General features: G+C 42.7%; 1 protein-coding gene across 2 annotated transcripts in view; it reads left to right on the top strand.

Moving 5' to 3' along the window:
• The window catches only part of efnb1 (ephrin-B1), a 59,363-nt gene extending 43,809 nt beyond the window's left edge, over positions 1-15,554 (top strand). The window contains exons 3-6 of one of the 2 annotated variants that reach the window (XM_030739501.1): positions 2,875-2,967; positions 8,894-9,001; positions 11,344-11,782; positions 12,275-15,554. In XM_030739501.1, coding sequence (XP_030595361.1) covers positions 2,875-2,967; positions 8,894-9,001; positions 11,344-11,735 — 593 coding nt within the window. In that variant the 3' untranslated portion in view covers positions 11,736-11,782; positions 12,275-15,554. Of the gene's footprint in view, positions 1-2,874; positions 2,968-8,893; positions 9,002-11,343 lie in introns of both variants that reach the window. The other variant, XM_030739500.1, reaches the window with a different exon arrangement.
• The last annotated feature ends 1,099 nt before the right edge of the window (positions 15,555-16,653 follow it).

Genomic DNA, 16,653 nt, shown 5'->3' on the forward strand with positions numbered 1-16,653 from the left:
CAGCAGACTGGGGGTTTCTTTGTTCTTCGTCCTGTCGGTCCTTTATCCCCATGTGTTTTTATCTCTGCCGAGACACACAAGAAGACCCAATTCCCCAGTTTGCTCTCTCCAAAACATGACACGACTGTCGGCCTTTTAATATCTGGAAATCCAGATTTGGATTAACGTCAGTGCGCGAGGGATGAAACGAAAGAGAGGGAGGGCTGGGGGGGGCAAATTGAGTGAGAGGAAGACGAGAGAGAATGAGTGAAAGGCTTTTAGATTTAAAGAAAAATCTGGCAGTACGTCTTTATTTGTAGGGTGAGGTTAAGGATTTTGAGAAGCATGCCTGGCAGATTTTTTTTTTTTTGTCTGATCTTTGACATGATAGATGTGAATGTGCCGATATCGAGCAACACAGGAATGCGCGGTGCTTAATGGTGTGCAAGTTTTACTGTTTCAAGATTCACTGCACATTTCTAAATGCACTCAACAGTTGTCTCTGGAGTTGATTTCCACCTTAAATAACACTTAAAATATGATTCACATAAGGAAATGTGGTTAAAATTGGACACAGTTAATCGGATTATGAAGTTCCAGTGGTACAGTAGACGTCTGAATTATTTCTTTCAAATAGCCTGAATGCAAACAACATATAAAGCAATCATCTCTTTATAAATCCAGCTCTCTTTCAGTTATTTGGCTAAACAGAAGCCCCAAAGGGGCAACTTATCATTATGCCACATCAGTAGCAGAGGCCTGTTCAGCCAGCCTGAAGGAATAGTTCATTTAGATGACAGAAGTAAGTTAACACTGAGTACATTTGCTCTCCTGGAGTGGATATAAAATTCATAGCATGAAGCTCACTGTTAGTCAGATTATTCAAGCGCCTTTGAGCTTGATCTTCAAAGAACTCATTTTTGTATAACCTTGCCCTGGAAATTTAAAAATTGAAAGAAGAGAAGAAATTGGGTGGAAAATGGCAGGATGAGGTTAGCACTTGTGGCAGCGTCTGGGCCATTGAGGGGTTGGGAGACGGGTGCGCCTTCAAGACTGGAAACAGGCCTGTTCACCTCACTGTCTTTGAATGTTCCCTTTAGAGGAGACATGGTCCCTGCATAGACTTTACATAAATCATAAGACTCACTTAGTCTTGAGTGTTCTTTCACATTAATGCCCCACGTAAATTTAAAGTCTTTTTTTTTTTTTTTTGGTTCCTGCTTAGCGCCGGGCTCCTCTGGCCCCTCTCGTATATATTTTGGTGTCCGGTTCACTCAGTCGTGTTGAGTCTACAGCGAGGGGATTTTTGCCAAAGCGCCCCTGACATGATGTTATCACAATCATTCTCGCAAATTATCGAGTTCTCCGGCCACGCTGACAAAATGTTGTGGTTCTTGTTGTAAATTTGCCTCAGACTCTGAGTGTGATCTGATAATGTAGCATAATATTAGTGCAATTCATTATTTGGTTTTCTTCAATTTTGCTGAAGCACAAAGCTGAAATCCCACAGGGCAACAAAATGTCAACATTAATAACACTTAGGAATGACAGGACATGAATCAACTAGATGAGCTTCTACATAACTGCAGAGCCAGATTTCAATGCAGCGCGATACAACATCGGTTTCTAGCAGGGAAACGCATGTAGAAACATTGATACGTCATGCCAGCAGCATTTGTAATGCATTGTTTGGACCTACCCAACTCCCCTGCCTGTTTCCAAGTCTGCTTCTCTTTGTGTCATCATTAGATAAGCAGCCTCTCCAAAACTATCTCATCATAATGAGGGTGCCATCTGAGGCAATCACCCAGGGAGATGGTCATTGAGTTAAGAGGGAGGGAAGGGGAGGGGCAGAGCCAGATAGTGCTGATAAAAAAAGGAAAAAAAAAAAACTAAATGAAGTGAGCAAAAAAAAAAAAAAAAAAAGCAGAGAGACCAAGATGGATAATGCAAGGAAGAGAAACAAAAGCATTTCAGAGGAAGGGAGTGAGTTGAAACAGCAGACTAAGCGGAGATGGAGATCATTTGGGGAATTCCAAAATTAGAGCTGCCATCATATGCACCCACACACACGCACACTCACGCACACATACAGCCATGTGCTTAGCTGCCCAGTGTTAAGGTCAGAGTCACACTCTGTCTCCCTAGGTCATTATCATGGGCCCTAAAATAGACAGCCAATTGTATCGCAGTGTCTGAAGTGAATGTGACATTGAATAAACAACCCTCAACCCCGAGTTCCTCGCTCAAGTTAGGGAACGGGCACGCACAAATGGAGAGTGGCTGACACGCACACATGCACGCACATGTGCGCTAATATATAAATGGACACACACACATGCACACACATTAAGGGAGGCATTTAGCTCGCTGCACTACCAGCAAGTAGTGACACATGTGGCTCAGGGGGAGTAAGCTGCTGGAGGACTTGGCAAGCAGCTGGAACTCTTGCTGGCATGTCTCACTGTTAAACTATGCACAAACACACACACACACACACACACACACACACACACACACACAGACACAGGTTTGACCATGTTTCTTCTTTTCACCTGAGCACCCACCACCCTCAGTAGACTCTAATGTTGTTCCATTCATTTGACTTCACTTTATTGTGTTAATGAGACACACCGTTGAGAGAAGCTGGCGGTTGATTGAGGATGAGAACGGCTAATCACTGGAACAGCTAATCAGTGCTTGTCGTAAATATTGATTAGTTCTGTGCGTTATGGACGTGCTCATTAACCAGTGTGTCATCATCTCTCCCCCTCTTTCTCTTTTTTTTTCTCCTGCTTTTCTCTTCTTTACCCTCCATCAACGTCCTCCCACTTTTTCTCATTCCCTTTTTTTTTTTTTTTTTTTTCTTCCCACTTTCTCCTTCTTACCCTCCAGCAACCTCCAACGGTACAATCGAGGGCCTCGAGAACCGGGAGGGAGGCGTGTGCAAGAGCCGAGCCATGAAAGTCATCATGAAAGTCGGGCAAGGTAAAAGTGTGCTCACCTCACATGTAGAACACAATACAGCGCTTCTGCCTTAAAGCCATGTTTCACTTTGGTGTGACATTTTCATTTAACGCTGTGCGTTAGTAGTGTGACACGTCTGCCTCGAGCCTCCAACCAGACCAGCTCTGTGGAACTGTTAAGATACGTTAGAAAATAGATTGGCCACCAAGGTTAATATTATTGTCATTTTTTTATGACTTTTTTGAGGGCAGCACCTAATTTATTGACTTGAATGACACTGTTACAAATGTTGTGTAAACCAGCTGCTCCAGATAAAATTTACAAAATAGATTATGAATTTTCTGAGAATTTATGTATAACAATGAAAAGATGCCAATACTTTGATATCAGTTTTATTATTTTTGGTTTTTTATATATATATATATATATATATATATATATATATGTATATGTATATGTATATATATATGTATATGTATATAGTAAATAGCAGCATGATGTGGTAGCTTATGAAAAATAAATTTGGAAAAATATAGTCAATGCATTGCTGGATCACATGACTTTTACAGGTTTTTACACAATATAGTGAAATTTCTTTTTAACCCCCCCCCCCCCCCCCCCCCCCAAAAAAAAAACAAACAAAAAAAAAAACTTACCAAATAGTTAAAAATATAAAAAGGACAACAGTGATATTTATGTACCAATTGTTCACAGGCATGCTGAAAGTTAACTCATGCAAACACACTGACTTTGAATTCATCTTGACCTCGGAAATACTCGTTTGATAAAGACCTTTTTTTAAACCCAAGGTCCGCTCACTTAAAATTTTTTATATATTTATTTTTAGCTTTCTGCCATATCTGGTGACCTTCGCTATCGGAAGGATTTTGCTCAGTTATCATGAACAGTGACATGCAATAAGTGCAGTTTTTGCCTATAACAGTGATACAGCTAATAAACATCATAAATATCCCTTTATAAACTCATATTTTATATTATATTTGAAAGTGTAAGATCACAGCTGTGCTACTTTTTTTTTTTTTTTTTTTTTTTTTTATTGTCAGTCATTTCATGAGCTGGTGTAGATGTTTCACATGTGAAGCTATTTATACTGTAGCTGACAAATACTTTAAGGTCATTGTTGTGAGGTTAGACTTTTTAAAACTAATAGCAAATACATCATTTAGGAAAACTTCTAATTAAAAAGTTTTAAACATCACTATGAAATTAGTAGCTATTGATTTGGTTTAGACTCTAGGACAGTGCTCATACACTGTTGTTATTATCCCTTTGATATTGGTGTTGTGGTATGTAGTTACAGGCAGTATTGCAAATCAATAATCAGGACTACTTTGTAGACTGCACTATTGGATTTTCAGGATTTGTGCATCACTGTCCTGATTTGCCAGCCGCTGAATTTCATCATCATTTTTCAGTTGAACAGGAAAAAAAAAAAAAAAACTACTTCGTTATAGATTGTCATTACCGTATAAAGTTAGATATACCCTAATGGATGACTTTATCCATTAGCTCATCTCTACACTTGTGCGCTAGTTTTGAATACATCTTAAATATCCACAAACAGTTTTTGCACATAGTGTGGAAAATGAGATCCCGGAGGAATAACAACCAAATGAGAAACATCTATGAGGAATGACTCCAATTCCAAATTGTGAAAAAAAAAAAAAAAAGGCCTCTGATGTTCCTCGGCTGTGATTCTTATGCAGTAATCACAGAATGAAAATGTGTTTGAAATTGGTATGTAAGTGCATGGTCGGGGCAAGTCATCTAAAAATGCTAGAAGTAAACAAGCTCACTTTGTTTGGATATCTTTGGTCGCAGCATTTGGTTTGCATCATACATTTCACTTTTATACGCAGTTTTACTTGATATGCGGACATCCATATCCTGAGTTTGACAGGCTACAGTACACAGATGTGTTACTCTGTAAACATTTCCCCAATTCTCAGTTTGTTTCCTTTGACCGAAACAGACACTAACCACCATCTGAGAGGAACATCTGCCTGCCATGGTGATCTGATTCCAGCTTAAAAGCTAGATCCCAACATGTCAAAAATAAACTGAGTCTCACTGAGAAATTTCCTGTGTGTGTGTGTGTGTGTGTGTGTGTGTGTGTGTGTGTGTGTGTGTGTGTGTGTGTGTGTGTGTGTGTGTGTGTGTGTGTGTGTGTGTGTGTGTGTGCGCGCGCGCATGTGTGTGTTTGTGTCTGCAAATTTGTGTGGAGATATTTGGATGCTGGCTTGTGAGATGACAGCAGTGTATCCTGGCAGACGGGGAGAGAGAATAGAAGCTAACAAGCTGCTGATGCTAGCATGGTCTGAGTGGGAACAAATTCGGCGGATGCAGTGAAAAATACCCACAGCCATCTCACAAAGAGACAGGCATTGCATTATCTTTCCATGTAGGTCAATTTGAGCATCCAATAGCCTGGGATTGCAATACCCTCGCAGAATGACAACACGGATGCATGAGTGCAGGGTTTTACTCTAAGCTATTAACTGGGCAAAAACAATTTTGTCGTTTAACGTTAATCAAGGTTGAAAGGAAATGTCCCTTTTTCGAGGAAAGTTCTAGGAAAGTTAGTCTCAGCTGGAGTGTGTTCCTGTACCTCCTGGCTGTTCCTCAACTTTGCCAGAGCCATGCGCTCATTTCCCAAAATGGTCCAAAGCGAGCTGTCACTCACAATCAATGTGCCCTAAAAACCTTGATAGAAAAGATGCTGTTGGCCCTGCTGCTACTGCTTTTAAATCTATTTCTGTGGGCAGAACTTTTTTTTTTTTTTTTTTTTTTTGGGTGGGCAGAACTTTTGATGTATAATGCTCCCAGCATTATACATCAAAACTTTTCTGGTTCCCAGTAACTATTTGAAGAAGGTCCTCGAGAAATTAGAGTGTTGACAGGAGCTTTGATTTTGCTGCTGTGATTTAATTGTTTTATTCCATAAAGCCAGTAGTTTCCATTATTGTTAGAAAACTAACCATTATTATTATTTATTAATTCTTTTGTCATTTAAAAGTTTAAAAGTAGCGAAATATGTCAAAATATAAATTCCCATAATGACATATTCAGAAATGCTTGCTTGTGGCGATGTACTGCCACTGGCCATTTCATTGCGTACACTTTTCTGGTTCTAGGTTGGACCCCTTTTTTTGCCTTCAGAATTCTTTGTGGCGTTCAAAGTCACTTAATCCACCTCTCTGCCCCCATTCTGATGCTCGACTTGAACTTCAGCCGGTCGTCTTGACTATGTCCACATGGATAAATCCTCTGAGTTGCTGCCATATGATTGGCTGGTTAGAAATCCGTGTTAGCGAGCAGCTGGACAGGTGTACCTAATAAAGTGTCCGGTAAATGTAATTTCCTAAAATGACATATTTGAAGTGCTTGCTTTGTAAAACAGTGGTTGTGTTTGCCCTCAAGCTCCCAGGCCTCAGGAACTTTGTTTTCTCAAACATATTAATTCTCTTTATTTTATTTTAATTTATGTCTCAGATTTGAAAGTGTGTTGTTTTTCTCCTTTTTAATTTAATCACAATTGTAATGTATTTGGCTGGTGAATTGTTAAACTCTGTGATAAAAAGTAATTTCCCGTAGTTTCTTGACATTTAAATTACTCAACTTTAAAAAAAAAAAACAAACCTTCAGTAGACTAATCATTACAGAAAACAGGCATTATTTGCGCCCCTCTACACTCTGTCTTCTGCGGCCACACAAGGCTTTGTTTCAGCAAACACAAAAACCTGGGCTCTGCTCGCGTCTGACCCCAGATGCTGCCGTGTTTGATTCACATTCCCTCCGTATCTGTAGCTTGAATGCCAGCTCCTCCTCTCGCCAGATCCCCAAGATCTTCCCATATGTCCCCTTGTACTCCTTTGCACTTTTCACTATGATTGTATTCTGGTGACTCATTCCACTGTGAAATATGTGCACATTCTTCTAATGCTACATTTGCATTGCATTTCCATTTAACTGTGACAACACGCCTGGGCATAGTCACGTTGAGTCATCTGTCTCTGACACATTGATATTTAATTGTTTTTAAATGCTTCGCATTCTCTCTTGTCTTAAAAAGAAGAGAAGCTGATTGGGGGGCGGGGGGGGGGGGGGGGTGCAGGAAGTCTGGGTTTTTTATACGTACGCTGCTGTTCAGCACTCTCTTTCCCCTCCACTACACTCATGTCACTCATGCGCTCATTAGAAATGTGTTGACTCACCGCCTCAAATGCATCTCCCCCTCATGTTTTTGCTCCTCTCTCTCTCCCAGCAAATCTGTCTTTCCCCTCTATCGCTCCATCATTGTCTCCTCTTGCTCTCTCCTCCTCCTCTTCCCCCACCTTCTCCCTCCTTCTGGTGGGTTGGCAGTTCTGAGGTAGCTGCTGTCTGCATAGCTAAGGGAAATGTCAGCAGTACACACTAGAAAAATGGGTCAGAACATTAGAACACTCCCTGCACATGCTCAGTTGTTGACACAGTGTTGTGGCTATATTCACGGAGTGAATCAGATCACTGTGTCCTCTCATATCCTCTGTCATGCGTGAATGTTCCCACTTCTCACTCCTGTCTTTCCTCATCAATTATTGACAGCGCACAACAGCTCATGCCTAGGTTCACCACCGCTGCAATCAGTAAGGAGCAATACGGTGGTGTGGACATGGAGAACGTAGGAGAACAGTGAGGTTTATGTTCCAAAGAACAAAAAGAAGAGAAAGAAATTAATGTGGTCATATTTCTTTCCTTCTTTCTCCTTCTTCCTTTTTCTTGTATCATATCTGCCATATCTGCCTTCAACCACCCCCACCCTGATCATTCTCTACTTGAGATTTGGCCAAGCTGGGATGGAAATAGAAAATACACAGCTAGACCGAAAGGCTCTTTTCACACACACACACACACACACACACACACACACACACACACACACACACACACACACACACACACACACACGCCATTGGGGACTCAAATGTAAATTGCCTCACACGCCCTCCTCTCTATTTCACACACACGCCCCTCAAACGGGCCTTTGGGCAGATGCAGATAAGGGCTGATAGAGAAGAAGCATCTGATAGTGTACTGAGGCTTCCATCTGACTGGCCACGGTAATAGTTTATAACTGTCTTCTGTCTGCCGACCCTGCCCTTGTAAAAAAAAAAAAAAAACCACGCTGTGGACCCACCAGTGTTTACTGCACAAAGACTTCAAAGTGTGTTGGCTGAGATCACAACAGACAGAGAGATAAACTGTCTCTTTCCTTTGCGTTCACCTCAAAGCTTATGCAATCCCTTCCCCTCTCTCTCTCTCTCTCTCTCTCCCTCCTCTCCTTGTCTCCCCCATTTTCTTCCTGTTCTTCTGTTCTCTTCTCCTCAGAAGGCTGCCTCTTTCTGGCAGAGTTAAAGCCAAAGCAATAAATAAGGCATATTATGGCCTTTTAACATGATGAATAATGTAAAACAATAAAAAGTTAATATATAACTACTTTACCCTCATTCTGCCATGCCTAAGTGTATTGTAAGTATATTGTAGGTGTGTGCATTTGTGTGTGTGCACGGTGGTGTGTGTGTGTGTGTCTGTCTCCTACACTCTCATGAATGTGTCAGTGGTGGAAATGCCTGTCTGAGTGTTTGCTGAAGGAGCTGCTGATGTAGATGTGAGCTCGTTTTTTTTTTTTTTTTTGTTATAGCAGGACAGGGATATTACCGTGTTTCACAGACGCTCGCTAACATTTCCTTCCTCTTTTTTTGCTTTCATCTTTGCCTCTGAAACACTTTCAACACATGCAAAGATAACCTTCTCCCAACACAAAAGATATATCAAAGATAATAAAAGTAATCCATGCAGTTGCAGAGAACAAGTCATTGTAATTCAATGCATGCACCTTGCCAAGGCTAAGTTTTTTTTTGTGTGTGTGTTTTTATGTTTCCCACAGTTCCAAATGCAGCAAACCCTGCTGTGCCGGAGGTTCCAGACAATGCCATACCGGAGTCCAGTCCCAGTCCGCCTGATCGGATGGGACCCGAGGTACTGGGAAACTCTGGTGAGTAGATTGACAGAGAAACACTTATAACCATAAACTGCAGTTTAATGCTCCACTAAAGAATGCTTTCTAGTTTCTCAAATGCAAATAGTTTAGTAAAATAAAGGTTTGTGAAATGTAAAAAAAAAAAAAAGGGAAAAAAAAGAATATTCACAGCCTCGAGGGTTCTTCTCATAATTAGTCACATTTAGCCTCAAAAGAGAAAATAAAAATCATACATTCTCTCGTATGGATTTTTCATGCTGCAGGCATTCCTTTGATTTTTTTTTTGGGGGGGGGGGGGTCAGCATGCTAAGACGCTTGTAAAACCAGGGGTGCGCAGAATAAAATAAAACTACCCCAAAAAATGCAGGTGCAATTTAACAACATGAAACACCACCTTAAACAAATACAGCTCACCCTGATTCACTTTACTTATTCATAATGTACACACAGGATGTACTGCACCCAAGGAGACTCAAAGGCACCCTTTTTTTTATTAGATATCTTTTTAAACCTCATTAGAATTGCAGATAAATGAAGATTAGAAGCAGCGATAATTGAAGAAGTCACATGAGCCTCCTTGGATGCTCTGGGCCCTCCTTGTTTCCTGTTTTTGCCAGCACCTTTCATAGCTGCTTCCCACAGGAGGGACCACTTTTTTAGTCTTTTTTTTTTTTTTTTTTAAAGATCACTCCCAGTACTAACTTTTTGACTTACTCCACAACTTTCTATGCTACAAACTTCCTCCAAGTACAGACTGTTCTGCCTGTCCCAATGTGATAAGCTGTCCTCATTTAATAATTGCTTATTTGACACTAGTTGCTCTATAAAAAGATTTTCTAATGTCACTTTTCCTCATACCTGGGCTTTTGCCTGTCTGCCATTGTTAGATCCGTGATTATGTCAAGTGAAGAAGTGGAGGGTGGAATGAAGGACGAGGCAATGTGGTTTGAGGGGCTGATATTTCAGGAATGACATTTCTGACAGCGTCTCTTTCCAGCTTTCTCCGGCGACCAGAATGTAGAAAATTCCTTCAGTTTCTGATTTCACCGATAAGGCTGGAACTGGTAGCTTTCCTTGATGCCATTTGATTGTGATAAGGCATAAAGCTCAGTGATCCCCTTCCTCACTAAATGGTTAAGTGCAGGAGTGGCCATCCGATTGCGGAGACACAGTCATTAAGCGAGGATGGCAGTCTCCGGAGTTATGAGAATTTTGTGTGCCTGTGCGGGGGTCACGGACAGTAAAGAGGTGGTGGTGCTGGGAGAGGGGCGAGTGCTGCTCTTTGGCAGCAGCTGCATGCATACATGGAAAACAGATTTGGTTCTTCTCGTATTTCAGTCACTGGAAGAGCCAGTCATTCTCTTTCCCAACCAGTAACAACCAACACCCCCCCCCCCCCCCCCCCCCCCAACCGCCTTGAACCCCTTAAACAAAGGGATAAAATAAAATCAGATGCTCAGATATGCCTTCCTCATTTTTTCCCCCCATATCTCATTTGGCCTTTGCCATACAAATGTGGCCTTGACATGTCACACAACTTGCCCAGGCACAGATCCTATCATAGCAGGAATCTTTGTTATGTTGAGTGATGACTACAGATTTCATTAGAGGGCTATTCTTGATTGAGCTGATTCAATTAGATTACATCAATGGGGCTGTTAGTCATGTTGAGCAAACAACAAACTGAGCCGCGCTCGCAGTTGATTCAGACAGTAGGATGTGCTGGCTTACTGTAAATGGTCTGCAGTCTCTGAGGGGCTATATGAAAATTACAGTGGTGGTGGTGGGGTGCTCAATTTTATTTACAAAAAAAGGGAAGGAAGGAATAAGCTCGGCGCTGTTATTAATGTTTTCCTTGCACACTACTCCTGTCCACCAAAGCTGACATCCCTCCCCCACCATGACTCAATCAAACACACAAATGGTGAGAATACAGTCACTCTGTTCTTCTGAATATAGTGCGATTATACAGATTCCAGCCACCAAATGAGTGAAGTAACAACAGGCTGATAGCTTTGCACCGTGATATCCTCCTCCACCCAAATGGAAAGCACATCACCACCCCATATTCTTTACACATGGCAAAATGCAATGCTACAGAGCACATGAAAAACAGGCTTCTGATCTATGTATTTGATCTTTTTGAACAATAAATCTCAACATAAAATGTGAAATAGCAGAAATATAGGCCCAAAAAAAAAAAAAAAAGATAAAAGACCTTTGGTTTTTCTCCAAAAAGTCAGACAGGAAAAAGTATAAATTACAGTGTTCTCCATTTTTCTGACCTTCTTTCCCCCATAATCATTTTTGTGCAGTTTCCTAAGCCCCCCGCTCTCTCTTTTTATTTCAATTTCTAGACCACATGAATCAGGACCAGTCAGGGTCTTCAAATTCAGAGGGCATCCTCGGCTCCAAAGTGGCCCTGTTCTCTGTCATCGGGGTCGGCTGCATCATCTTCCTCCTGCTCATCCTCCTCCTCGTCATCCTCCTCATTAAGATGCGTAAGCGGGCCAGGAAAAATGCCCACTCGCAGCCCCGCCCCTCCGCGCTCTCGCTCAGCACTCTGTCCAATCCCAAGCTGCCGGGGGGCACGGCTGGAACGGAGCCCAGTGACATCATCATTCCGCTGCGGACAGAGAACAACTACTGCCCTCACTATGAGAAGGTGAGCGGCGACTATGGCCACCCCGTCTACATTGTCCAGGAGATGCCGCCGCAGAGCCCTGCCAACATCTACTACAAAGTCTGACACTCTTTGGGCAGCCAGCATCATGGTCAGGAGAGAGAGAGAGAGAGAAAAAAAAGAGAGGAGCGCTTGACTTATGTTCGTGGGAAGGACACTTTCCTTTGCATTTTGGGGAACTTGATGTTTCTTCAAGCCCGTGTTGTTTCTACCACCTGCTGCACAAATCTGGAGAACCATGCACTGACCAGTAACCAGCGGGGTTAGGAGCTGACGGATGAGAGAAGTTTATTCTGTTTGTTTGGGTTGTCTGACAATCCCCATCTTCCCTCCTCCCCCTCTCCTCACTTCCCACCTCCTTCATTCTCCCTGCTGTGTTCTGACCGCGAGGAGGGGGTGCGGGGGAGAGCTGGATCACACCAACAGATGGAACTCAAGCTTCGTCATTCGCTGTCCCTTTTAAGGGACAGGATACAACTTATCTCAGTTCCCTGAAGTCTGCTCTACACCCAATTAAACACACCACCCTAGCACACTAGGCAGGAACAGGCAGATGCAGGCCCGAACACCGCTCAGCCTGCAGTTTGTGTGCAAGCGTAAGAAAAAAAAAAAAAACAACGTGTGTGTATGCGTGCGTCTCTGTGCATGTGTGCGCGTGTGTGTGTTAGTCGGGGCTCCGTGCTGGGCCAGGAAACTCTCCAGATAGCTCAGGTATCAGACACAGTGTGTGAAATAATGTGTTCCTCTCCCTTCGCACCTCTGATGTTTGCCTTACTATTTTTGATGGAGGATTTCCTTGAACCCCGATTCAGTTCACAAAGCAGTTGTATTTTGTTAGACTTTTCCTACAAGTGCACAATGTATAGAGTTAAACAGAGCGCCATTATTACTCCATCGTCTCATCACCCATATCATCCACTGCTCCCATTTTTTTTTTTTTTTTTCTTAAGGAAGTACCTTGACCTGGACAGTTGATGTCAAGGTGTGTATGTGTCTGTACGTGTGTGTGTGTCTCCAGGAATACTCCCATCTCCGTTGGCCTGATATGAGCTTTACCATTACTACTTTTTTGTTTTTTAAGGGTGTGTCTTCCGTTAGTGTGTTTGGACATGTCCGGACCTGTCTGGTATCTGAGAAGACTTATTGGCTCAGAGGTAGAACACTAGGTTACTGTTGCAAGCTTCAAAAATGACAGACTAAAGCGCCTGCAGAGAGACAAGCCCAAGCTCTTGCAAAAACCCTTTCAGTGCTCCAGTTGGCACCGATTTTACTGTGTCTGATGGGCTTTCAGGGTGATTGTTTTTAAGACAGCAGGCAGGTTGATATTTGTTTATTCTAGCTTTTGGTGCTACAGTGTAAGCATCAAACAATTTTGTGCTTGCTGCCTGGGCAAGGTGGGCGTAGGCTGGCACTGATTGGCTGGCCTACATAGGTAGGATGCCCTATATATAAGTTGGATAGAGAGCTACAGCTGAACACAGGGCTACAGTATTATCAGATGCCAATTGGCTGCCATCTGTGGATGAGTCAGTGGAGTGCACAGTTAGTGGCGTCGCCAGCGTGTGACTAATCTGTGTGCCATCTCCATGCCCACACTCACCAGCCGGGGAGCAAGAGAGAGTGAGAGCGGCGGCTAGAAGAGAAAATGTTCCTGTGACTTGGCTTTAACCTGCAAGGGTGATGGTGGTGGGGAAGGGGTGAGGTGGAGGGGGTTGTGGAGGTAGTTTAGCATTCATTTCCCCCCCCATCCTCTTGCCAGTTGTGCTGTGAATAAAAATGCCGCGCAAATTATTCCACAGTCAAGGTGTTCAGCCAGCGAGGACACTGCAGACCAGCTATCACACAGCCCAGGGCAGCGGCACCGAGACAGGATTTACTGCGGCTGGATGTGTGCACGTGTGCACGCAGAGGCTCGCTTTTAGGCGAGGGGGGGAGGAGGAGGCATCTGTGTGGTGAACATGTAGGTGCTTATATGTGTGAGTGCTTATTTGTGCTTATATTTGCAGTTTTTCTTTGTACGCCTGCGTGTGTGTGTGTGTGTGTGTGTGTGTGTGTGTGTGTGTGTGTGTGTGTGTGTGTGTGTGTGTGTGTGTGTGTGTGTGTGTATGCGCGCTTCTGTGGTCCAGCAGCTGAACAGACCTGTTTTTTGGGACTGGAAGTAGGTGCTCCAAACTGTGGCTGCCAAAGTACAGAGTGCCGCAGTCCCAGTTAATGATGTGTGAGAGGAGAGGGGAGCAGATAAGGACAGCCATTCCTCAGCACGCAGACATGAGCTGACATTTGACGCACATGTGCACACACACGCACGCACGCACTGACACACCGTGACTTGACGGGTCCAGGTTTATCTCCAGTCAAACGGTCAAACTGCCGGTTAATGTTTATTCACTGGTAGAGACACCTATCATCCCCGGCCACATACTGTTGCCATCCACCGACACACTGCTGAGTTAAAAGGCAGCCCAGCTTGAAGACTCTGGGAAGACTCCAATGGCTTTTTTTTTTTTTTTTTTTGCTTGTCGTTAACCTCAGAGTTAACAACCTAAACAGCTGCTTGTGCTTTTGTGGTCCTGTGTTTTAACTCAGCATGCAGCCCTCAGTGGCCCTCTGTGAAACACATTTAGATCAAATATTTTTGTTTCGGATCGCTGCGCATCCATTCACCTACACCAGCTTAGGGAGTCATTACCAAATTACCACAAACCATATCTCATTTTCATTCATTCTAGTAAACCACTTAATAATATTCAAAAAAATGTTTTTTTGTGGGGGGGGGGGGGCAAAACAGTAAATGTAAATATATGGATAGAGCCCGATTTAAGATGTAATTTCACCTGAACACTGCTCACGAGAAAAATTTAAGATTAGATTTTTGTAATGGAGGATGTTTGTAAATAGCTGTCTTTTTAAAGTGTGTTTTGTATGAATCCTTGCATTTTTTTTTTTGTCTCTGCTACACGTTTTTATTTTATTTTCCTTTTAGAGTTAATATTGCAAAAGATCACATGAGCTGTCTTTTTCGCAGCATCCAGTATTGTCAAAAAGTCTTTGTTACTACACGTGTTTAAAAGGAAAAAAAAGAAAAAAACAAAAAAATGGAGTTCCGAGTTTTTTGTTTTTTTTCTTACATTGCCATTAAACACAAATTGTACTAGAATCTGTTCGGGACTGAAGATTGGCGTTGAAATAGATAGGTCACTGAAGCTATGAATGATGAGGCTCTTCCCTGTTGGAGACGGCACTTAACTCTACATATGAAGACTGTGTTATTCCACTGCCTTTGAGTTACCTCCATTATAAGATGTAAAACATTTTTGGCCCACAAAGATGAATCTTTCCTCAGTTTTAATAAGTCTATCGGGCCAGACGGAGAGAGACAGATGTGGAGAGAGAAAGGAGAAGAAAAGAGGCCACGTATGAGTGTGTGGCCGTACTGCGCTCGCCAATAAATCATCTGGTTTACACCACTCATTATCTCCCAGGCGGTCCTTTTGTTTTAAAGATGCTCTCTCCTTTTCTTTCCCTCCCTCCGCTCCTCTCCTTTGTCATCACTGCGTTCCTAATTTAGCACAAGGATGTTGGTCGCTCATGGCATGAGCCTCACTGTAGGTTGATTTCTGCTATTGTTCAAAGCCACAGTATTATTTTTCAATGTGCATGTGTAAGCAAAACCTGTTGAATTTGTTTCCCTTTGTTTGAATCACAACTGTCGAGTTTTGTTATTTTTATTTTAGTTCATTTTTGCCATTCACTTTTTTCTTTTTTTTTTTCTTTTTTTTGTTTGCAGCTTCTCAGCATAACCTGTTGGCACCAGCTACAATGGAAATAAAGTTCCACCAGTTTGGAAACTACCGCATATTGATAAATAAAATTTTTCCCATGGAACTTGGTCTGGAGTGATTTTTTTTTTTTTTTTTCTTGTCTTTCTTGGTTTTCTCTTCAAAGTCTTACGAATGTGGGCAAAATATGTCATTTGCCTTCCCGCTGACCACCTTCATACACGGTGGGAGCATAAACCCGCCGCCCACGCTCCGAGCATTTCCATCTCAGCCCCCCCTTCCCCCCCAAAAAACCCTCACCTCAGGGGTCAGTGCTGCACAGATGGGTTTGTTCTGATACATTAGTCAGATTGAAATCACAAGCAGGCTTCATAAATTCATATTCAGAGAGTACGGACACGCCTTTTTGCATAGTAACTAATATCCATATCAACCCGCTCTGCCCCGGTGTCCTCCAGAATTACATTTCTTCATATATGATTAAATCTGATTGGCTGCACTCGGCATTTCCATTGCGTTTGTCTGAAATTACAGTCTGCATTTATCCGACTGAGGAACAAACTCCAAGTCCTTGGTGAAAGCGGAGATGGCATGAAATGTTATTAAAGTGATTGGGCATTTTCCCGGACAAACACATCAGTGTTTGTGGGCATGGCTTTCGTTGTGGCTGATGATGTGAGCAGAGACAGAGTGGGCGAGTGAAGAGACTGATGACAGAAGAAAGAAAAAGTCGGGGCAATGAGAGGCTTAATGTGCCTGTGGCTTCACAGCCACCCCCCCAACACACACACACACACCATAGCCCCTCACTCCAGTCCACCCACCCTACCCTCACTGTTTCTTTCTGTGCTCCAGGGCAGGTACATTCATCTGGTTTCCTGGCTCGGTCCCGAGACGCCCCCGTAGATCCATGTTACAGTGGGTTTATTAAATCCTTCCCCCCCACTGAGCTACTGTGTGTGACTGCATGTTTTTTCTGTGTATGTCTCTGTGTTTGTGACTCTGCAAGTGTGTGTGTGTGTGTGTGCGTGCATTTGCCACGGGGTCCTTCTGTTGTTCTACAGTCAGTAACACAAAAATGAGGAAAATATAGCGTTGCAGCGTGCACTGCAGTATTTTTTCCTCGTCATTCCTTAAATCAAATATTAGCCTCATATTTTGTTGTTGCAGCGTTAGAAGACTCTGTGGCAGTTTACAGTGATTGT

Source organism: Archocentrus centrarchus, chromosome 10 (genome assembly GCF_007364275.1).
Source record: "Archocentrus centrarchus isolate MPI-CPG fArcCen1 chromosome 10, fArcCen1, whole genome shotgun sequence".
In the NCBI taxonomy this organism is placed as follows: domain Eukaryota; kingdom Metazoa; phylum Chordata; class Actinopteri; order Cichliformes; family Cichlidae; genus Archocentrus; species Archocentrus centrarchus.